General features: G+C 39.6%; 1 protein-coding gene across 9 annotated transcripts in view; it reads left to right on the forward strand.

Annotated features, from left to right (window-relative positions):
- The window catches only part of tsc2 (TSC complex subunit 2), a 78,756-nt gene that overhangs the window by 49,125 nt on the left and 5,867 nt on the right, over nucleotides 1–23,764 (forward strand). For 5 of the 9 annotated variants that reach the window (XM_072559849.1, XM_072559855.1, XM_072559851.1 and 2 more), the window contains 13 exons: nucleotides 688–852; nucleotides 1,768–1,923; nucleotides 2,215–2,327; nucleotides 3,069–3,311; nucleotides 4,159–4,368; nucleotides 6,737–6,805; nucleotides 10,708–10,871; nucleotides 13,656–14,164; nucleotides 16,506–16,584; nucleotides 17,671–17,757; nucleotides 19,577–19,763; nucleotides 21,620–21,759; nucleotides 23,355–23,433. In XM_072559849.1, the coding sequence (XP_072415950.1) occupies nucleotides 688–852; nucleotides 1,768–1,923; nucleotides 2,215–2,327; nucleotides 3,069–3,311; nucleotides 4,159–4,368; nucleotides 6,737–6,805; nucleotides 10,708–10,871; nucleotides 13,656–14,164; nucleotides 16,506–16,584; nucleotides 17,671–17,757; nucleotides 19,577–19,763; nucleotides 21,620–21,759; nucleotides 23,355–23,433 (2,201 nt within the window). The remainder of the gene's footprint in view (nucleotides 1–687; nucleotides 853–1,767; nucleotides 1,924–2,214; nucleotides 2,328–3,068; nucleotides 3,312–4,158; nucleotides 4,369–6,736; nucleotides 6,806–10,707; nucleotides 10,872–13,655; nucleotides 14,165–16,505; nucleotides 16,585–17,670; nucleotides 17,758–19,576; nucleotides 19,764–21,619; nucleotides 21,760–23,354; nucleotides 23,434–23,764) is intronic. The other 4 variants (XM_072559852.1, XM_072559856.1, XM_072559853.1 and 1 more) reach the window with 3 other exon arrangements.

The raw sequence follows: 23,764 nt of genomic DNA on the forward strand, positions 1-23,764 counted from the left end.
AGACAACCACTGATCAAAGGTCTGAATACAGTCTAGTCCTGATAAATTGATTTTCTTCCTTTTGAAGACTTAATAAAACATATACTTGTTTAAATAGAGAGGATTAGACTGTACTTATAATCCTTCCATGATATGTAATTAACTTTGGGATAGTAATACTATTTATTAATCACCCATCAAAATGGTGTTTAATTCTGCCTTTCAACCAGATCATTCATTTGGCCACTTGCAGTATTTGTAACAACCATACTTTTTTGGTGAGCGTTAACTAATGACAAATGAACATAAAAGAAAACAGAGTGCATACATTTTACAAATCTAAAAATTCAAATCTTTGAACTAAGTTCAGCAAATCTGGCATCAATATATTGAGTTACATTTTTTAAAAATACATTGTTGCAAATGTCTGAGGAAAAGGTTGTAATCAACTCCAAAATATAAAATTGGTGGTAAAGATAGGCAAGTGGCAAATTCTTGCTTGAAACTAAGTTCTTTGTTTTATTTTTGGTGCAAAGGCCAAATTTCTGTAATGATAAAATAATTCAAAAAAATCTATACGAATGCATTCTTGGTGCTTGCTTGAAATGGTATGCAAAGATAAATAATACTGAGAGAAGGATCTAATTGTTGTTATTGCACCAGGGTGTAATTTATACTTTATTTTTACTTAATCCGTTCCAATTCCAGTAGAATGCAGACTTCTGTCACAAGTTCAAGTTTGGGATCAGCAGATGAGAATTCGATGGCAGAGGCTGAAGACAGTCTTAAAACTGTGCACCTTGAACTAACTGAGACCTGCTTGGATATGATGGCTCGATATGTTTTCTCCAACTTCTCTGCTCTGCCCAAGAGGTTTGCGTTACATTTTCAAAATGTTACTTTGTTCATTTTTTAAAATTTTTTGAAAGTAATTTGAGAATTACATAGTGCATGGAACACAAGTGACCAATTGACCCATGGTTCTCATGAACTTGTGCTCGCTTCTTATCATCTAACCCTCTCAGGGTCACCTTGCACTTCTTTCTACCACTTACTTATGTAGCTTTTCAATTAATGCTGTTTGCCTCAATTACTTCTGTCATGAAATTCACAATCTAACTAATCCTTTGTTAAATTTTTTCTTGAATTTTTTTGAATTGGATTTATTAATGACTAACCTATGACTTCTAATTTTGGTCTCCCCCAGAACTGGAAGTATTTTCTGCACATCCACCGTCTTTTGTAATCTTAAATGGCTATGTCAAGTCACTTTCTCAGTCATCTTTTTCTAACAAAAAAAATGCCCATTTTTTTTTTCTTGATATCTGTTCATCTTAGCAAAACTATTTTTGCTTCCTTATCACATGGAACCGAATATCAGCATTAAAATATAAATTGAATAAAAGCAAAAACTAAAGGTGTATTGGTGAATTTTGAGAAGATTTGTAGCTCAGGTTGATAAGTATGTAAGTTTGCTCGCTGAGCTTGAAGGTTTGTTTTCAGACATTTCGTCGCCATACTAGGTACCACCATTGGTAAGAGTCTCTAGTGAAGCTATAGATGTATGAGAACACCGGGATTTCATCGGAAATGTTAATCTGCCTCACTTCTTTTCTATATATAGTGGATGTGCTATATATTTCCAATTTTACTTTAAATGCACAAAATCTGCTCAATATTTTCAATCGCTTACCTCAGATTTTGGAAACTGACCTCTTTCTGTTTTTACACTCAAGTCAATACCATGCCTTCCTTTTTGGTCTTATTCACACTCTTGTGGTTTCTAAGGTCCCCTGTGGCAGAGTTTCTTCTTGGTGCAGGAAGAAGTAATACATGGTTGGTTGGAAACAAACTTGTCACAGTAACCACCAGCAGTGGCGTCGGAGCGAGAGCGCTGTTGGGTTTAGATTCCTTGGATCAAAAGAGAACTGAAGAGGTATCCAGGTATGGACTGCAGAGATACTGCAGCAATGTATATAGTAAAATGTTTGTTTACTGTGCTTTTGTTGATCTTCAATATTTGATATAAAACAGCTGGTGTTTTATCATTTGTAAGAAATGGTCCCAATTTATTAAATAAAATTGTTTTTTTTTCAAATATAATTTGCTGTGATATGTCAAGTAACAAAGGCAATGGTCAACTATATTGTTACCAAGTTATGCAAAGATTTTGTGTGTTTTGGATTTGACTGAGATTTCAATTAAGATGTTTTTTGCCCTGACTATATTTTTAAGACTGGATTTATCTCAACAAGTAAAAACAACCCAAGAAGCACCTGCCAAGCTGGAGTCTCAGACTAGCCAGCAGATTGGAAAAGCTGCACGCCTGCGAGTGAGATCCATATCAGGTGACTGTTGAAAGGATTAGGTTTTTTTTCAAAGAGAATAATATTTAACATGGGGCAATGAGCAACTTTCCTTACTTTCCCTTTAATGACAAATATCCTATTTACAATTGCAATGACAATATTCATAAATCTAATAAAATCTTGTTGCTGGCTAATTGCATCTATCGATTGTGCTTCACAGTCTAAGTACTTAATATATTGAATACTGTTTAAAATGTAGTGCTTTGAAACAAACAATTTTGTAACTGTATATATCTGCAGAACTGGAATTGGTGGCACGGTGGCGCAGTGGTTAGTTCTGCTGCCTCACAGCACCAGGATACTGGGTTTGATTCCCACCTTGGGTGATTGTCTGTCTGGAGTTTGTACGTTCTTCTCGTGTCTGTGTGGGTTTTCTCCGGGTGCTCTGGTTTCCCCTCTCAATCCAAAGAAGTGCAAGTCAGGTAACTTGGCCATGCTAAATTGCCCAGAGTGTTAGGTGCATTAGTCAGGGATAAATATAGGGTAAGGGAATGGGTGGGTTACTGTTTGGAGGGTCAGTATGGACTTGTTGGGCCAAATTGTGTGTTTCCATATTGTCGCAATTTAATTGAATGGAACAGAGCCCATATTTATTTAATCTTTATTATCCACGTCACATTGGAGAAACATCTTTTTGTCCTGATAACAAGGGTATACATTATTATTGCTCCATTTCAGTGTGAACTGTTTTTCTTTAGTCTTACTTTTCTGGTTTTCTAGGTGGCCATGCTCTTCACAGTGATTCAGTTCCGAGTTTAAGTCCCCTGGTGTCACCCTCAGATAGCGAATTCTGCACTCCTGTAGCATCAAATTTGAAAGGATTGGAAAACAGGAAAGCATTGCGTCAGGATGGACCTTATTCAAGTGGCCAGCTGCTCTACCAGAAGGAAAAAGCCAATCTGGCTGAATATGCACCTGTACTAACTCAAGGCTGGGCCGAAGTATACATTCGGCGACCCTCAGGTATAAATATTTGATTGGGCCAACCCCCCAAAAGTTTTAGAGTTGATTGTGGCTTTAATGAGCTTTCCATAGTTTTAAATCAGATAAATGTTACAAAATTCAAGAACAGCAAAGGGCTCCATTTACACAAGTCGGACGTTTTTGGCGACACTCTATCCTACCTTTCAGTTCTCTAACCATGTGCCTGTTATGGCAACATTTTTTCAAGAAACAACTTTATTTGTTAAACGCGTTTATCATAGTTACTCCAATGCTATTCCTAATTAATTCACTTGGAATAATTTTAACCTAACTCATTTGCCAGAAAATTGCCAAAATGAGGTGCAGCAATGTTTAATCCTTGCTTGGTGTACAGAGTATTGAAGCTAATAGAGAGTAATATTGTGAAGGAAGGTTATAAAATCAGTACTTGTCATGATTCTGTAAGTTCTATATACCCTATTGTAGTAAAGTCTATAAAGTCCTTTATGGCTGTTATCTATTGTGTGAATTAGTTACATAGTATTTTACGTGGCGTGCATTCGGGTCATTTGACTCAAATGGTCCATGTCAGTGTATCTGCTTTACAGGTGCCTCCTCCCACCCCCTTCACCTTATTCCATCCACAGGTCATACTTAGGTCTTAAACACATCTCATACCTTCCAGAAAAGTTGAGTTTTTACTCTTAATTTCCTGATGGTTGCTTCTTATAAGTTAAATTTTTTTTCATTAAAACTATGTGAAATTCTTCTGTTATTTTTAAAAAAAGTTATGCTTTTTCATGTTCTGGCTCTTAAATAGAGCCTGGAATAACTTACTTTTCTTGTCTTAATACTTCTTAATAGTGTTGACTTTGGTTCCTTGCAGGTAATGCAAGTTGGCTTCTGTGTCTGGAAAATCCACCAAGTCCATTCTCATCTGAGATAAACAACATGCCCCTACAAGAACTGTCCACAATGCTAATGGCTGTAGAGAGAGTGACTGATCCACGCCAGCATGGTCCCAGTCGATCAGAATCCATGCCATGCCCAACTGCTGGAGCAGCTAAACCCACCTTGCTTCAGCGATTCAACACTGGTTAGTGAAAGTTTCCACTTCTTAACCATCAGTTTCACTGTCTTCACTTTCAAGCGTGCATATTATTTTATATTCTGTCCCTGAAATTCTGTTGTATTTTAGAATGACTGTAATGTTAGGTACTCTAAGAAATAATATGAAACCTTAATCTACTTGAGTATTAAGCTTTCACGTAGTTTTTTATGCTAAGATGATTAATTAGGATGCTTTTAAAAATTTTAAATCTTTGTTAAATCTGTTGTTGTGGTTCTGTTCGCCAAGCTGGGAATTTGTGTTGCAGATGTTTTGTCCTCTGTCTAGGTGACATCCTCAGTGCTTGGGAGCCTCCTGTGAAGCGCTTCTGTGATGTTTCCTCCGGCATTTATAGTGATTTGTACCTGCCGCTTCTGGTTGTCAGTTCCAGCTGTCTGCTGCAGTGGACAGTATATTGGGTCCAGGTCGATGTGCTCTCATTCCTAGACGTGATGGTACAGAGAACACCAAACAGAGAATTCACCACAAAGGTTTACAGGAAAGCCACACACACAGACCAAGTCCTAACTACAAAAGCAACCACCCCAACACACACAAAAGAAGTTGCGTTAGAAACTCTTCAAAAGGGCCACAACACACTGCAGTACACCAGAACTGCAAAAAGAGGAAGAAGAACACCTATACAATGTATTTGCCAAAAACTGATACGCCCGAAATTTCATCAACAGATGCCTAAGGGAAAGACAACGGAATGAGGACATGCCACAACCCAAAGGACTAGCCACACTACCATACATCAAAAATATTTCTGAACTGACAGCCAGACTACTGCGACCACTAGGACTCATAACAGCACACACACCAACAGCCACTCTCAGACAACAACTCACCAGGACGAAGGACCCAATACCCAGCATGAGCAAAACCAATGTAGTGGACAAAATCCCATGCAAGGACTGCACAAAACACTACATAGGACAAACAGGAAGACAGCTAACGGTCCGCATCCATGAACACCAACTAGCCACAAAACGACATGACCAGCTATCCTTAGTAGCCACACACTCCGATGGCAAGCAACATGAATTCGACTGGGACAACACTACTATTATAGGACAAGCCAAACAGAGAACAGCCAGGGAATTCCTAGAAGCATGGCACTCATCCATAGATTCAATCAATAAGCACATCGACCTGGACCCAATATACCGGCCACTGCAGCGGACAGCTGTAACTGACAACCGGAAACGGCAGGTAGAAATCACTATAAATGCCGGAGGAAACTTCACCGAAGCGCTTCACAGGAGGCTCCCAAGCACTGAGGATGTCACCTAGACAGGGGACGAAACGTCTGCAACACAAATTCCCAGCTTGGCGAACAGAACCACAACAACGAGCATCCGAGCTACAAATCTTCTACCAAACTTTGTTGAATCTAGAAATTGTACATTATTAATGTGCAATGTTTCTTGTCTTGGCTATTGTTTTCAGGCCTTTTAATTTTTTATAAAGGCAATTTGGTGTTTTGCATGCTTATTCGGGGAGACTTTCCTTTTGCCCTCCACGCAAAATGACAAGTGATGAATTTGATGCTTTTGTTTGTCCTGTCCTGAGGCAGTTCTCAATTTGGGACAGGCCTATCTGTGTAGGCAAGGTGCCAATTGTGCAGTAGCAAATCTGAGTCTGCGACCACACTTAATACTTGGAATGTGGGGCTGCTGGCTGTGGGAAATGGAGACTAAGATACTTCAAATTATTTGTGCTGTCTACCAATGTGTTCTCCAGCCTTTTCTGAGGTTTGGCAAAAAATGGAAGATTTGGGACATGCCTTCTGTTTCCAACAATTGCTTGAGCATGAGACTACCAGGTCTAATTAGATCTGCTAGAGAATGAGGCATGAAAGACCTCTACCTCCCGTTGGCTTTTCCACCTGATGTGTTAGAGTAGAAATGTTAATAACTACAGGCCCCCTTGCATCATTACAGAGTGGCAGTAGAAGTTCAGGGAAAACACAGTGTGGCGTATCAGTCTTTGTCCCTTTTTCTGCTGATTCTCCGAGCAAAAAGCAGAAGGTAGCATAGTCCTGGAGAAAAGCAAGGTCCCTAATTATTCTCAACATTTGCATGGGTAGATGCCTTTTTTTGTACAAGTTTAATTTCCAAATTTTTCCTAAGCTTTTGTTGACTTAACAATCCTGTAAAATTAATCTGAGATTCAGATGGCTTGTGTTTTTAAATGTATCTCAGACTAAGACTTGTGTAGATTTTGCATCAGACATCATCTGCAACAGGTTTTTATTTTGGTGTTTGTTTCTAACGCAAATCAATTGTTTGGATTTTTGTTTAAGTTTGTGTCCTGTGCTTCACACAGCCACTGATTTCGTTTCCCTTTGCAGTCGATTCTTTCTCTTCTATGTACCAGACAAGCTGTCAAGAAAAGTTGCACAGGAGCATTTCCTGGGCAGGTACACAGTAGCACACTTAAGACTCCCATGAATCATTAGTGCCCATGCATTGCGTGCTGTTTCATAGCTGTGTGTGTCTTTTGTGAGAGAGAAAAAAAAATTATTAGCTGGAGGAGCATGAAATTCCCCCAACTTGATGTTACAAAGTGGCAGCCTTGCCTTAAACTATTTATTTTCAATGAGTGAATATTTATTTGAACAATTTGCTTATTAACAAAAGGCTTAGTTGTCTCATCATTATAGGTCAAGTTTAAACTAATCAAGCATGCACTGCTAATTGAAACCAGCTTATTTGAAAATCATTATTTGGTGCAGGGTATAGCACTATTAGTTTCATACATTTGAAAAGGTTTGGTTTTCTCATAACACCTTTTAATGTAAATGCACTCTTTCTTCATATATCGTGGCTTCCAATAGATAAGGCTCTTTATGTTGTTATTGGTGTTGCTGTTAAATAACTATTATTTGTCTTCTCCATTTTGAACCTGGACCCTACATCCCTCCACCATCAAATATCCTGCTGAACTCTAAGCACGGTCACTATGTGGATATGGAATTTTTATTTTAATTTGCTGATAAGTGAAACATAATGAATTAACGGCTTTGAGTATTGAAATTGGATGTCACCATTTTCAATGCCTGGTGACCAGGGTGACTGAAATAATGACCAAGTGGATGGGTATGGGATCCTGACTCAAAACCAAGGCAAGTAATAATCCTAGTCATGCTGCAAGTAAACTTGCCTCATGTTTACTCTCATGACAAGATATAACTGCATGAAATTAGTAAGTGGCAGGGATGTGGTTATATGCTCGCATTAAGTCATCTTCAGTTCTAATAAGCTCCAACAGTACAGCAAAAAGTGAGGTGTAATAGGGTGCAAAATCAAATGTGCAGTTTAAGTTCAAGGACAAACTGAAGACTAAATTTCTGAAAACTAGTGCTTTGATTAACAATTGACTGAATTTGGCTGACAGATCTATGTTTTACTCATCAAGCGTGTAATGAGGAAGTGCAGCCATTCCAGTTCATATTAAATATGTTGCTGAACTAAAATATTGAGGTCTCAATGATCTACAGGTTAAGGCATAAAAACAATGCAAACATTTCTTGGCCCTATTAACCAGATGACTCTTTAAGAAAAGCATTCAGCTAAATGATTAAATAGGATTAATCTTTTTAGTATAACACACTTTTGGCATAACGCACATAAAATTCCTACTAAAATCTACACTGGGGCAAACAAAAAGGAACAAGAAATTTTAAAGGTTATTTCATATCTCATAATATGCCAGGGCTGAAAAATCTGCTGTTGTCTTATTCCTAGCTGCAGCAAGGGATAAAGTTGGTGCACAAGTCCAGCAAAAATTTAATACATATATCAAAGACCGTATATGGTTCTCTGACATTTGGTGATTGATACTTGCTTAAATTGACTTGGTTTAACAAAAGCAATTAACTGTATGTTAGTTGCAAAGTGGATTGGTACGCTACAGAAATAAAGAGAGAGCTGAATTCGGACTTAAGGACAAGGGAAATAGATACGTTAGTGTGCTGCTAGTGGTATTAGTTGCTGTGTGAGCAAAATACCGAAACAGAGGAACTTTTTGTTTAAATCAGCCAATTAACAATCTTCTCACCCTGAGTTTGACTTTGAATTTGGCAAATTTCCTTGTCAAAGGAGTCTGAGAATGTGAATGCCTCATCTTATGTTGTTCCAGTAAAAGTAGCACAGGTTTTGTTGTCTCTTGGGGTTAATGAGCACAGCATAGCTTGCATTTAAAAAATAAATGCATCAAAACATGTCCCAGCTGAAATCTTCTGTTTAATTGAACAAAGGAAAAACGTCAAAACTCCATTACTCTGTTTAGTCCATATGTTGTATATGCATTATATTGAAACTTTAAATACAGTGGCTCAGTGATTAGCACTGCTGCCTCGCAGCGCCAGGGACCCGGCTTCGATTCCAGCTTCGGGTGACTGTTTGCTTGGAGTTTGCACATTCTCCCCGTGTCTGCGTGGGTTTCCTCCGCGTGCTCTGGTTTCCTCCCACAGTCCAAAAGATGTGCAGGTCAGGTGAATTGTCCATGGTAAATTGCCCGTAGTGATAGGTGCATTAGTAGGGCGTAGGGGAATGGGTCTGGGTGGGTTACTCTTCAGAGGGTTGGTGTGGACTTGTTGGGCTGAAGGGCCTGTTTCCACACTGTAGGGAATCTAATCTAATCTAAAGGCATTGGAAACTAATATATTTGGAGAACTAGTGCCTTAGGATGATTTTCTCCATTTTAAGGTAACTATACAAATTATTGCAAGGCGTGATCAGAAAGTTCATTGCAAATATTGAATTATCTGTGGTCACTTTTTCTCACTTATACTGTTGTTTCCTTTTTATAAAATGCAAGAACAAAGAAAGCTAGACGAAAGCTGTTGTATTGCCCTTAGCATGTGCCTCATGTCTGCTATAAAAAAAGTGTGATCCAAATATTAATTTATAATAAGATTGACTGGATCCTTTGAACTTTTAACAATTAGGGCACTCTGCAAAGGGACAAAGGCAGTAGATACAAAAGCAGCAGTAGTGCATCTGCATGTAGTAGGGGTTGAAATGAAAATTTCCAGTCTGCAGGATTTTGAGAGAGGTCACCTGGCACAACTTGGTTGCAATAAAGTTAGTACATTTTGAACCCAGTGAGATTTTGAGATATGTTGCCCGAAGTGGAACAACTCTATGCTCCCTCTGTCTTTCTTTGCAATTCCTCTCAGCAAAATGTGAGAGCTGAAAACCCATTAGAAGTCATCTTTACCACTCCTGAAGAGGATTTCTTTGACGTCTGACTCCAGTGATGTGATTTCAACCAATCACAACTGTTCCACAAAGACACCCCTTCCCCTTACGTGTGCAGAATAACTTTCAATGTGCGACCATCTGGGTAATCAGTGACTTTTATTTTCTCCTGAGTTTCACTGTAATTTTCCAAGTGCTTTTAAGTTAACTGTCTGCAAGATTTTCATTTCTCTTTGTATTTCTTTGGACCGAAGGGTCTGTTTCCATGCTGTACGTCTCTATGACTCTGTGTATGTTAACTTTTTAAAGGGTAGGTATATGTTTAAAACAAAATTGTATAGGCCAAACTATCAATAATCATTTCATTTTTGAGAACGTTTTATTTGTAATAGACGAGGCAATCTTTGTTAATTAAAGAAACTTGCCTGGTGTTCCTAAAATAACCCATACAGTCTGACACTTACAATTGGCTACTTCATCTGATCAAAGGAAAACATTATGACCACTAGAGAAGTTGGTCTAGGAAAAGAATTGGCCACTTCCTAGCCTTGAATATAACACTTAAAGACAGCTATTTTTTGAGTTTAGCGATTTGTCATAGATAAAACACAGTGACTTGTTTTGCATATTGCTTTTAATAGAGATTGCATTTTTTTTTTTGAAGTACTGAATTGGTACATTTTGGTGAAGATAATTGTCTTTTATATCCTTTTATTTTTACGCATTAGTGTTCCAAAGTGCTTCACACAAAGAAGATAGTTTTGTTGTCAATCAGAATAGTGTTTATAAATCTGCTAATTTATTCCATGTTGGCAATTACTCAATATTAAACTTGAACTAATTTGCTAAATAGATTGTTAAATAGATGGCTTCAGTAAATCTCGAAGGATAGTTTTCATTTGATGTGGGTGGAAGATGTTAGTTTCGATATTTAATGCTGTAGTTTTTTTGTGTTACTGCTAATGCTTTGCATGGAATTCTGAGAGGTTAAAACGTTGATCCTCAACTCTTCCTCATGTACCTTGAACAAGATCTCATCTGTTCAGAGGTTTTGCAGTTAGACCTAAGGGAATATTGTTTTAAACAATGTAAGTCCTGATCTTGATTGAATTTGTAGATTCAGTTGCAGTGGTAGAGGAAGGTGATGGGCCTGGGATGCACTTGAAGGTGTGCGACTCTCCTGTGGAATCTCAAGAACTTGAAGACTTTGAGGCAATGGTATCTGAGCCAATCTTCATGCCTGCAGAGAGCTATGATAAAAGTCCGGTGCACTGCAGTAGAGTAAGTGAAAGCACTTTTGTCTTGGGAAGGCCATTATCTATTGTTCATTAAATTTATTATTTTTCTTTTCAATCCTTGCTGTAGTACAATGGTTTAATTCACACTGTTGCATATTAAACAAAACTTGTCTTTGTCAACCTTGCACCACTAGCTTTGACCCAGTTTGGTTGTTTGAGATTGTGATTGATTGATGTATCATTCTGCTGTGTTCATTGTTCACAATGCAGTCACTTTAATCTATAGAGACCCAGTGCTGATTGGTAGGTTTGCTAGCTATGTTATCTCTGTCACACAAAACACAGATCCAATCTCCTCGTACCATTCTGATCCTTCAGGTGTTTTGGCCTACTACATGCTTACATCCAAAATGAATGTCAAGTGGTTGAAAATCAGTATGTCAACATTTCCTCTGGAACTCTGCAGCATTCTAGAACTAACATTTGGCTTCAGGTCCTACCTGCCAGCCTCCGTTTTTCACATTACTTTTTTTTTCCATTTGCTTACCACTCTGCACCTACCTTTTTGGAGTTGCATTACTCATTTTGTTTTTCTGAATGCTTTCACAGCCTGACTGGGCTGAGACTTGTATGTCATCCAGCTCGTTTAAATTCTGCCCAGCTGTGATTATATTGAAGAAAAAGTCTCATTAAGTAGCAGATGTCAGGTTTGGCTCAGTATGTAGCCCTAATGTCTCTGAGTCAGAAGATTGTGGTTTCAGTCCCACACCAGGGGATTTCACCTAACCTGGTACCACACCACAGTGCGGCACTGTCTGAGTCATGTGAGATACTACTTAGTGACCTCATCTGCCCTATAAATTAGATATTAATGATCACATTGGCATGATTTTGAAAAGAACAAGCAAGTTCTCCAACTAATATTTTTCTCTTAGTCAGCACCACTAAAACAAATTACCTAGTCATGTATTTCATTGCTGTTTGTGGATCTCTGCTATGTGCAATTTGGTTGCCGCATTTCATTTAATGCAACTGTGAATACACTGCAAAGTATTGAAGTAGAGTCAGCTCAAATGGCTGGACAGCTGGTTTGCAATGCAGAGTGATGCAACACCATGGGTTTAATTCCTGCATTGGCAGGGGTTACTGTAAAGGACACCCTTTTTCAGCTGCTTCCCTCGCCTAATGTATAGTGGTGTTCAGGTTCCACCATTACTAATTGTGTCTCTCTCTTTCTTTCTCCCTCAAGAGCAGCCCTCTAGTTCTCTGAGACAGTAATGACTCTTTACAGTTTAAAGATGCTTCATTGGCTCTAAAGTCAGTAGGGCTTCAGGAGGTTTTGAGCAATTAAAATTCTAAAGAAATAAAAGTAAGCTCCTTTTAGGCAAATTTGAATTGCTCTGTTCTCCTCTTCATACCATCTTCCCGACAAGCACATGAATTAAGATTCTGAGTAGACCATTCAACCCCTCGAGACTGCTCAATTGTTCATTAGGATCATGACTGATCTGATTGTAAGCTCAATTCCAGTCCATTCCTGATACCATTTCACAACCTTGCTTCAGAATATATCTGTCTCTGCCTTTAAGTATTAGCAACTATACTATCACTACTACCATTTTTAGGAGCCAGGTTCCAAAGACACTCAAACCTCAGAGAAAAATATTTCACCTCAATTCTCTTTTATAAATGGGTGACCCTGATTTTTAAACACTGATCCTTAGTTCTGGATTCTCCCATATGAGGAAATATTACTTCCATGTCCACTCTTTTAAGACCCCTCAGGATCTTCCATCAAGTTACCTGTTACTCTTCTAAATTCCAGCAGCCACATGCCTAGATTTTTCTAATCTTTCCTCATTAGTAAACTCTCTTATTCCAGGTGTTAGCTAGGTTACATTTTCTGAATGCCTCTGATGCAATTGCACCCTTCCTTAAATGACCAGAACTGTACTCCATACTCTATATGCAGTATCACAAGAACCCTGTGTTACTGAAGCATAACGTCTTCACTCCTGCATTCAATTCCCTTCGCACTAAATGATAACATTCTATCAGGTTTCCTAATTACTTTTGATACCTGCATACTGACGTTTTGCAGTCCCTGTGTATGTCTGAGCTGTCACCATTTAGGTAATACGCTTTTATATTTGTCATGTCAAAATGGACATTTTCACTTGTTCCCAAGTTATGCTCCATTTTCCAGATCCTTGCACATTTGATTAACCTATCTAGATATTTTTGTAGTCTCCATGTGCCCTCTTCACAACATACTGTCCTACCAAGCTTTGTACCATAAGCAAACCTGGCAGTCAGACCCCTGTCCCCCCCCTCCTTCATTTATATCAGTTGTAAACAGCTGAGATTTGAAAAATTTGAAAAAGATCTATTTGTACTTACTCTCTGCTTCCTCTTAGCCAGCCAGTCAGTCTTCTATCCATACCAATTTGTTATCCCCTTGACTCTGCTTGATTATCTTGAACTTATCCAAATTCCCTGCTATAATTTTTTTAATTAGTCAAGATTTTCTGGTATTTTCTTGTGCATTTGTCATTTTCTAAATTTGTATCGTGCAAATCCATTTTTAGGCAGCACTGCAGGCAAGGTGACATATATTACTACACTCTGTGATACATTACCTACATATTCTCTATAATTTGGTAAATGTCTTGACAAAGCTGGACAATGTGAAAAATGAATATTTAATGGTTTATTGCATTCAAATAGACTATAGTATTGCAGTTGCCAAAGCTTTCAAACGGTTTCATTAATGTTGAATAAATAAGCGGTTTGCTTTAATCGGTGATTTTCCTCCTCCAACCCCCAGTCGTCATCAACTTCGAGTCAGGAGGAAGACAAAATCCTTCAAGTGGAGGATAGTGGGATTATGGGAATTGCAACGGAAAAGGTTGTGCCATCTTCATTAGCTGTGGATCCCTCGGAAGAAGAATTCAATATTGACCACGCTCAAATTCTCAATAAATCCAGCTCCTCCCCTGAACTTCAGAACCTGCAAGAAATGACAGAACTATATGGGAGAGAGGGACCCCCTGGGAAACCTGTGGCTGAAGGGAAGCCCAGAAGCCGCACTGAAAGCATTGAAGAAGAATGCTCTTCAAATGGCAAACTTGAAACCAATGATGTGAACACCAGACTGGAAAACCTGCAGCCGACAGAAAGTCAGGAACCCCCTCTGTCGCCAAACCGGTACAGACCCAGGGGCCATACCATCTCTGATTCTGCTCCATCAAGGAGGGAGAGAAGGTCACAACGCGATGGGGTTCAGAACAGATCCACAGCTTCGAATGCAGAAAAAATTAGTGGGATTAGCCCAAGGTATGTTTGGCCTGTCTTTGCATTTAAAAAGATTTTAGAAAGACAAAGAGGAGACTTTATATAGTGCCTGTCAGCAAACTCGGGCAGTCACAAAGCATTTTATAGCCAATGAAGTTGTTTTGAACTGCAGTCTTTGTTATAATGCAAAGTAAGATCCAAAAAACAGGACTACTATTGGATAAAAAAATTAGCCCCAATTTTATATGTTGGCAAATTGTTCTAATTATCATATGCTCGAGGTTAAAACAGTACATTGATGCAAAAGTTCCTGAAGATCTTCATGGGATCATTTCCATGTTTAATAATGAGCATTTTTATTGATTGGATCACTGTAATCCATTTTAAAATAATTGATAAATGTAAAAATTTAGTGTTAGTGTGAATGAATTATAGGAAGGATATTAAACCAGAGAGGGTTCAGAAAAGATTTACCAGGATGTTGCCAGGAATGGAGGGTTTGAGATATAAAAATAGGCTGGGGCTTTTTTCACTGGAGCCTAGGAGGTTGAGGGATGACCTTATAGTGACTTACAAAATCATGAGCATCGATGAGGTGAATAGCAAAGTTCAAAAACTAAGGGGTATATTTTTAAGGTGAAAGGATAAAGATTTAAAAAGGATACAAAGAGGCAACCTTTTTACACAGAGCGCTTTGTGTGTGGAATGAATTGCAAGAGGAGATGATGCATGCAGCGCAACTTAGAATGTTTCAAAGACGTTTGGATAAGGATGTCAATAGGAAAGGTTTGGAGGGATATGAGCCAAATGCAGGCTGGTGGGACTTGTTTAGTTTGGGAACATGATTGGCATGAACTGGTTGGACTGAAGAGTCTGTTTCCCTGCTGTATAACTCTATGATTACCTTAGCTTGTGAGTAAGAGCAAGTATCTCAGACCCCGTTGAGGATCTTTTGTTGACACTATTCCTGTGTGACATCTCTGCAATATTATTCAAAGATATGGAACCAGGTTTCACATGATGACAACCAGTTGCACCATATGACCAACTCCCTCAACCCTCCCATTGCGTCTGTCACCAGACTGTGTTCATGCGGCATTCAATGCTAATGAATTATGGTTTTCTCCAAACTGACGTTGTGTAGTCCATGGTCAATGACTTTGCCATCCCTCCCAATTTCTCACCCCACAAACTTTGTACTCTTGCCACAGATTGCACCTCCTGCCTGGCCGCACTTGCATTGAGCGAGATGGGTTTTTAAGCTTGTAGCTCTGTTTGACTGTTGGCTAAACTGCAAGTCTCCTACTTTCAACATCACAGTGACCGGACCCTTTACTTTCAGCTGTTTGCTGCTGCAGCCCATCTGCTGCTAAGACCCTGTGCATGCGTTTGTTGGCAGCAGGCTGAGCTGTTCCTGTGCTCTTCCTGGCCTGCATGCCATCTTCTATCTGCTAACAAACTGTGAAGCTTTTCTAAGATAAACTGTTTAACTGTTAATTGCTATGAGACCCATTCACCTTCACCCCTGCTCTTACTGATCTTCACTAACTTAGTTTTGGGCACCTATTCTCACTGCCTGTTTTTTTTTTTATGGCTCTATTCTTTGCTACAATTCTTTGCTAGATTTTTTACTCAGTGGGTTGTGAGTTCATGGAATGCCCTGCCAGTAGCAGTGGTGGACTCTCCCTCTTTATGGTCATTTAAGCGGGCATTGGACAAGCATATGGAGGTTATTGGACTAGTGTAGGTTAGGTAGGCTTCGGTCGGCGCAACATCGAGGGCTGAAGGACCTGTACTACGCTGTATTTTTCTATGTTCTATGCTCTATGTTCACCAGGATGTTATACAACCATCCTGCCATTGTAGCAAGCCACAGATTTTGATCACTCCTATACTTGCTCCCCAAGTACCTATGTATTTAAAATCATCATATAACCTTGAATTTAATCAGAAGAAGGAGAGGAAGCCTTGGAAATACTGGAGCTATTTTCTTTGAAGCAGAAAAGGCTGAGGGGAGCTTTAGTGAATTTGGATAAAATTAAGAACTGCTTGGATAGAGTATATTGGAGCAGCCTTTTTCCTTTAGCAGTATTAGCCATAAATTTAAAGAAATTAACAGAAATGTTAGAGGGGAATTGAGGCAACGTTTCTTTTCCTAGACACTGGAGATGGGTCTGGAACTCCTGAAAGAATATTCAAGGAAGGAATCCTTACTGTATCTCAACAATATGGGGGTTTGAAATTTGAAAAGCTTTGACCTACAGGGCTGCAGATTAAGATGAAAAATGGGATTTGACTCTACAACTTCAGCTGGCATGGAAAAGATGGACCGTCACTTGTGTTGCAAGTGTTCTATGTTTCTGTGTTTTTGATTCCCTTGCAGTTTTGTATTCCTACAGTTGTATCATTCGCCATTCTTCGGAAGTGAAGCTAACAAGCCCCTTCTGGTACCCAAGACTGAGGTGAGTGAAATTCAAACTTCAGGTCACCACTCCAAAGCATGTTGCTTGTTTTACAATGAAGCGAGTATGCAGTGTTGTTTGGATTAGTATTAGGTAAGTGGACAGAAACACTATTGTCAATGAGGTTTCAACCTTTCTTTATTGGATCATAGCATAATTTCCATGGAAAAAGAAACTTGATGAAGTTGCCTTCTGTCAATTGAAAAGAAATGGTCAAGAAAGTTTGCTTTGAGTTGCCTTAATATGATCCTTGTCCGGATATGTGGGTAAGAGAAGCAACACGCCCCCAGGAAGAGAATTATTTGGAGAGGTAAGGTCCTAGGGAGTGTTGCTGAACAAAGACACTTTGGAGTGCAGGTTCATTGCTCCTTGAAAGTGGAGTTACAGGTAGATAAGATAGTGAAGAAGGCGTTTGGTATGCTTTCTTTTATTGGTCAGAGTATTGAGTACAGGAGTTGGAAGGTCGAGCCAAATTGGGAATTGATGAAAGCAGTTGTAGGACATTTAAATCTTGGAATCTTTTCTAAAAAGGGGTAGGAATTTTTATTTTTCTATGGAGAGTTGCCACTCAAGAATTTACTCTCCAAAAGGTTTGTGGAAACAGTTTCAGTGATAACGTTAAAAAGGAATGAAAAATAATTTGAAGAAAAAGAAAGCAGTTGCAAGGCTACAGCACTCAACTGGATTGGTGGGGTACCATCTACAAGCAGCTGAGACAGCACAGTAGGTTGATTGGCTACCTTCTGTGCTGTGATTCTCTTTGTCGATAAGATGCTGACTAAGGCATTTGTTGCTTACACCAGTTGCTTGAGAAGGTAATGAGTCCTTTTCCTTGAATTGTTGGTGTCATCATGACCACAATGGTGTTGGGTAGAACATTCAACAATGTCGATTTGTTGGTGGTTGTGAACGTACAGTGATACACGTTCAGATGCAGGCTTGAATTATGAATATGTATGGTGGCACCCCTTTGCAAACAAAAAGTGCGAGTATATTTAATATCTGTGCATTGTATAAAGTTGTTTGTTGCAGATGTATGTACTGCTAGCTATAGGTAACTAATGAAGAGTTTTTTTTAAAATTTAGATCACAGAGCGAGCCATAAAAGTTCTGGACCAGATGCCGCCTTATGACACACACAAGATTGGAGTTGTCTATGTGGGAGAAGGACAGGTAAAGGCTTTTCCCAGCTCAATGAGTCATCTCCATCTTCACCTCCACAATACTTTGTTATGGCTATACTGCTAGAGACTGCTGTTCCCATTTATACTTTACCTAGATCTGTCTTTGATTTCTTGCTATAGCTCTTTGTCATCCAGCTCATTTAGTTTTATCCTGCTTTCCACCCATCTGAAACCATTCTGTTGGTGGTGTTCCCTTCAATTTCTTTATCTCTGCATTTGCTTAACACCTGTCACATTGCTAGCTCTTTTCTGGTTCTGAAGAAAGGCCACTGGCCTGACCATTAATTCTGTATCCTTGCAACATGTTACCTGTCATGCTAAGTATTTTCAAAAATTTTTGTTTTCATTTCAATCAAAGAGTTTGCTTCCCACTCCTTCCTATTTTGGCGACCTGACCTTGCCTCCACTTTGAAATTTCCAGCTTTAGCACCATTGGAGGTGATCAAATGGACATAAAACTATAATGGGCCAAATTTCTGATGCTGCCAATGATGGGTGCAAAGACTTCCACCAGTTTGCCCTTAGCACCCATCAGAAATCCTGATATGCAAATAAATGTTAAAAGTATCTACAAAGTTTAAACTTCTGATGGGCTTATTTGTACTGCCCAGGGCATTCCGTGAATGTTTCTTACATTTATCTCCATGTCAGAGACTTGGGCTATGTATACAATCCTCAGTCAGGCACTGTCGTTTATTACACTTCAATCTTTGCAACCCAGTGCGTACAGCATCACTCAAACCACCACACTGACAAACCTCTGTCCAAATTCCTACCCAACCTGACTGTCCATTTCCCATTGACTCGAACTTCGCAAACACATTGAGTCAATTGCACCCTGTATCCTTTACTCCCGATGCGGTCTCCTCTATATTGGGGAGACAGGACGCCTATTCGCAGAGCGCTTTGAGAACATCTCCGGGACATCTACACCAATCAACCCTAATGCTTCGTGGCTGAACATTTCAACTTCCCCTCCCAATCTGATAAAGACATGTAGGTCCTGGGCCGCCTCCATCGCCCCTCCCTAACCACCTGACACCTGAAGGAAGAACGCCTCACCTTTCACCTTGGGACCCTCTTCTCCCCCCCCCCCCCTTTCAAATCTCACCCAAATAACCCAAATAGCTCACCAACCTCCATAACCATAGACAGACCCCCACAAACTCCCTCTTGTGGATGCAGTCTCACACTTGATCTCACTTGTGCGCGTACATTCTCTCTCTCGTGCTATCTCTCTCAGCTCCTCATCAAATCACTGAAATGTATAAGCCCCTGAATGTCAGTATTCTGTGGTGTTTCTCTTTGCCAACGCTTTCAGTGTCTGGCTGTGGTGATCCATTGCTGCTGTCGTCAGGATTGAGATCCTGACAGGAAGCATGCAAAGAGGTTGTAGCAAACCCATCTTCGCAGTCAGCAGTGATCAGCATTGTTGCAGACAGGAGAATCTGGGCCATTGTTCAAAATTCTTGTTTTTGGCAGGTTTTTGGGTGTTTTCCTTATTTTTCATCAAAAGAAACTGCAAGTTAAGGTTAGCATTTGACCAAAGTTAAGTGATTGCTAAATAAAAGGCATAAATAATCTGTTTCAGGATTCCTGTATGGACCCCATTAGTCACTGATTTTCTTGATATTGTGAGGTAACTAATCCCTATTTCACACATCTGTTCTATAATATTCTCATTGAGATTAGTCCCTAGAAACTAGCTTGAGTGTTACGTGCTATTTTGCCTTGCACACCAAACTTCAGCATCTTAAGTAAACCCTCAATGTATGGTTTAATTGGCGTTTTATTGTCTTATGTTTCAGACTAATAATGAAGTTGAAATTCTGTCCAATGCATACGGCTCATCCAGGTATGCACAGTTCCTTACGGGCCTTGGCAAATTAATCTATCTTCAAGACTGTAACCCAGAGCAGATTTTCCTCGGTGGCCTTGACACATATGGTGATGATGGGCAGTTTACCTACTGTTGGCATGACGACATCATGCAAGGTAAATGAGTTCAGCTTGCCACACAGGGGTAGCCTTGCTGAGGTTTGGTAAATTGAGTTTGGTGAGTTGTTTGGTTGACCTGGCCAGGTTCTATGCTTAGATTGTGAGTGGTGGACCCAGCAGATCCTGTGGTAATGAAGACAGAGGAGTGACAACTTCCAAGGCTGACAACTTGCTGCGTGGGCAGGTGGGACCTTGGTTTAACATCTCAACTTGAAGATGACACCTCCAAGAGTGGATCACTCCCTTGGCACTACGCAGGAGTGTCATCTTAGGCTGTTGCCCTCAACTCCAGGAGATCACCTTGAACCCTTAACCTTCTGACTCAGGCAAGAATGTTGCAACTCACATTGGTGCTTGACACAGCTGACATCCAGGAATCACTTACCTGTTAACTTCCAGTCCGTAGTAGGAAAAGTAATTGTATTTAATGGGAAAGTGCAAACGTAGTATAACAACAGTTGATCTTTCCAGGGAGGCCTATTCTCTATTGCTTGAGTTTAGAGAAGCTAGTTTTTGAGTATGAAGAATGCCAGTAAAGCAGGCAAGGTTCCAACATGTTAATGTGTATTCATCCATTCAAATATTCAGCTCCAATTAACCTTGAAATGAAATGGTTTATGTATTAAGTTCTGTCCTTGCTCAGCTTGACTCATTAATGTTAGCAGATGCAAATGTGACAGGAGGTTATTTTCCTGTTCAGTTAAGGGATTACTTCATCCCTTTTCTCACCCTGTGTTCATCCCTGCACCCCTCTTTGGTCCAATCGCACCCAGTTCTGATGGACTGAACTGATGCAGAGGGCATTCCCATTGTCTACAGCTGATTGAGCCAGTAAAGAAGGCAACATTTTGTTCAACTTAGCATTCTATTTGGTGATGACCATTACAGGTATTTTTAAAGTATTTGTTTTTGCCCCAGTGGAACTTATTCTTTTACTTCAGATTTAGAGTCGTAGAGTTGTACAGCCTGGAAACAGACTCTTCAGTCCAACTTAACCAGATATTCGAAATTAATCTAGTCCCATTTGCCAGCATTTGGCCCCATCCCTGTTTAAACCCTTCCTATTCATATACCTATCCAGGTGCCTTTTAAATGTTGCAATTGTACCAGCCTCCACCACTTCCTTTGGCAGCTTATTCCATACACGCATGCCCATCTGTGTGAAAAGGTTGCCCAGTTGGTCCTTTTTAAATCTTTCCCCCTCACCTTAATTTTTTTTTAAACTAAATATTCTTTGACTCAAATTCAGAAATGAAAAGCCCCAAAATCAGAAGGCTTATTATTATGTAATAACAAGATATTTTGATGTAAAACAAGTCTAAAGATTTCAGTTTGGAGATATAGTTGGACATAGTGGGATGTCTTTTGAAATTTGAACAATTGTGTAAGATTAATGACCTTGATTAAGGTGTTCATTGCACATCACACCTGAATTTTGTCTTTTTTACCTTGGAAAGAGCAATGCTGACAAGGCCAGCATTTCCCTCTGTCCCCTAATTGCTCTTTCACGGAGTGACTGGCTTAGCCATTTCCGAGGGCAGTAAAGAATCAACAATATTGCTGTACATCTGTAAATGCCAGAGTGTGTAAAGGTGGCAGATTTCTTTCCCAAAAGGGCATTAGTAAACCAGATTTTTTTGATCATTTGGAAGTCTATAATTATTATTAAAGACTAGCAATTTATTCCAGATGGTCTTCATTGGGAGAGAGATTTAATATTATTAAACAGATATGGTGCATTTTTCACTGGTTGGCTGGATAACCCCTGTGCATTTATGAAACTAGATTTTCTCTTCTCCTTCAGCATTTTCCTGTGCAATGATGAATTTTTCTTTTCTCCAACATAATTGAAGCAATTTTTCACATTGCGACCTTGATGCCAAATAAAGAATCCGACAGAGCCTGCTGTAATAAGAAACGGCACATCGGGAATGACTATGTGGTTGTGATATACAAGGACACTGAGGAAGAATACAAACTGGGAACGATAAAGGTAGTTTATGTTTTTTTCAATTTCTATATCTCTTCCTTCATTGTTTTCCCCTCCACTCTTGCCTCCTCAACCCTCTTCCCTGTCCCTTCCCCAGCAGCCTTCTCTCCCTGCCCCACTTCACCTTACCATATGCTGGCTTTCCCTTTGTGTGGAGACCAAAACTAGGTACGATAACTACATGTCAGTTACTAGTCAATCCAATGATTAGATTCAGGAGGAACCTCTTAAGCCAAAGAGTGATTAGAATTCTAGCAGGACTCTTGTGGCACAGTGGTAATATCTCTACCCCGGTCTTGGAGGCCCAGGTTCAAGTCTCACCTGCTGCACAGGTGTGTAATAACATCTCTGAACGGGTTGATAAGAAAATTTAAAAGAAATTAACTTATAGCTTGGGGTTAAATGTGGAACATGCTGCCACAAAGAGGATTTGAGGTACAGATTATTGATAATTTTAAGAGGAAGATAAATTCAGGCTGGTTTTCCCAAGGGCTTTGAGACTTCAGCCTCACAACCAGATGGAGATACTGAACTTGCTGTTACCATCCAGTGAGCTGAGTTTCCAACCCAGTCGGAGGAGGGCAGTCTTGATGGCCAACACAAAAGCAAAGCACTGAAGTCTTCTGATGTCTGTCAGGCCATTGTGTTGTAGGCCGAGTTATCATCTGACCTGATGAAGGGCTTTTGCCCAAAATGTCGATTTTTCTGCTCCTTGGATGCTGCCTGACCTGCTGTGCTTTTCCAGCAGCATACTCTTGACATCATCTGACTAGTAGCCACTCATCTCCTTAGCTCCATGGCTTGGGGCGTGGAACCTCTGGCTGTGATGCTGCTTGGCCTGCTACTAGATGGGCCCTGTTGATTTGAGCTGGCAGCCTTGACGCGTGTGGCAAAGGGTTACTTCGACATTGGTAAAAGTTACCAGCAGAGGCTCAAAATGGCCTACGTTGGACTAGTTACTGCTTTCCTATGTAGAAGAACAGCTGATCCAGTCGACAGCCTGTCCCAGACACAAGAATGCATGGGGAGGTGTCCCGATGTGACTCCCCACTGTTTTCCAGTCTCCTTGGATCAGCAGAACAAGGAGAATCCAGCTGCACATGAGGAAGGAAAAAATGAGAGGAAATGCTGATAGGTCAATACTGGTGGGGTGCCTAGTGGTGCATCAACACCAGAATGGACTAGTTGGGATAAATCCCCTGTTGTGTTGTATATTCTGTGTGATTGATTGCTTATACTCCAATTATATTTGCAACATGAAATTATTATGATTATGCTCCCAATAAACTTTTCAGTATAATCCTCAGAGTTTGGGGGTGTGCTTTGAAATCACTAGATTTGCCCCTTGGCATAATTGCTTGTTATGTTCTCCATGAAGTTTGCATAATTGCAAATTATTGAAGCAGTGTAAGTTCTACCTTTTGCACATGTAGTGTGTTGTGATGTGTTATTCCATTTGCTGTCCTGAATTATATGTTTGCTTTGTCAGCATATGCGAACAGGTTGCTATTATCAAATTTGATGTGTATTAGATCTGCTTTTTAGAAGCTCACAGTCTGAACTGCTTTTTCTTCTTTCTTTTCTGCCCATTTTAATAGGGTCAGTTTAACTTTGTTGAAATAATTATTAAACCTTTAGACTTTGAGAGCAACCTAGTGACCTTACAAGCACGAAAAGGTAAGTGACTAGTTTAAGGTACTGATTATTGTAACTCATCACTATAAAGTTTGCATTTATTTTGAAATGAATGTTGTGGACACCATATACTACCATTCATTGTCACCAATTTCTAACATTAAGTATTCACCAAAATAGCACTAAATTGCTGTACTTTTGCATGCTAAACATGGGCATTTTCTGATTGTACATATTAAAAAACAAAGTGCTTCAAATGCTGAAACATGATTTATTTTTATGTAATACTTTTTAATCCTGCACTAAGTTTAATATATCAATACAAATGTGGATTGCTATATTTTAATGCACAGGATTGTATTTCTGTCTGTAC

Source organism: Chiloscyllium punctatum, chromosome 40 (assembly GCF_047496795.1).
Source record: "Chiloscyllium punctatum isolate Juve2018m chromosome 40, sChiPun1.3, whole genome shotgun sequence".
Classification (NCBI taxonomy): domain Eukaryota; kingdom Metazoa; phylum Chordata; class Chondrichthyes; order Orectolobiformes; family Hemiscylliidae; genus Chiloscyllium; species Chiloscyllium punctatum.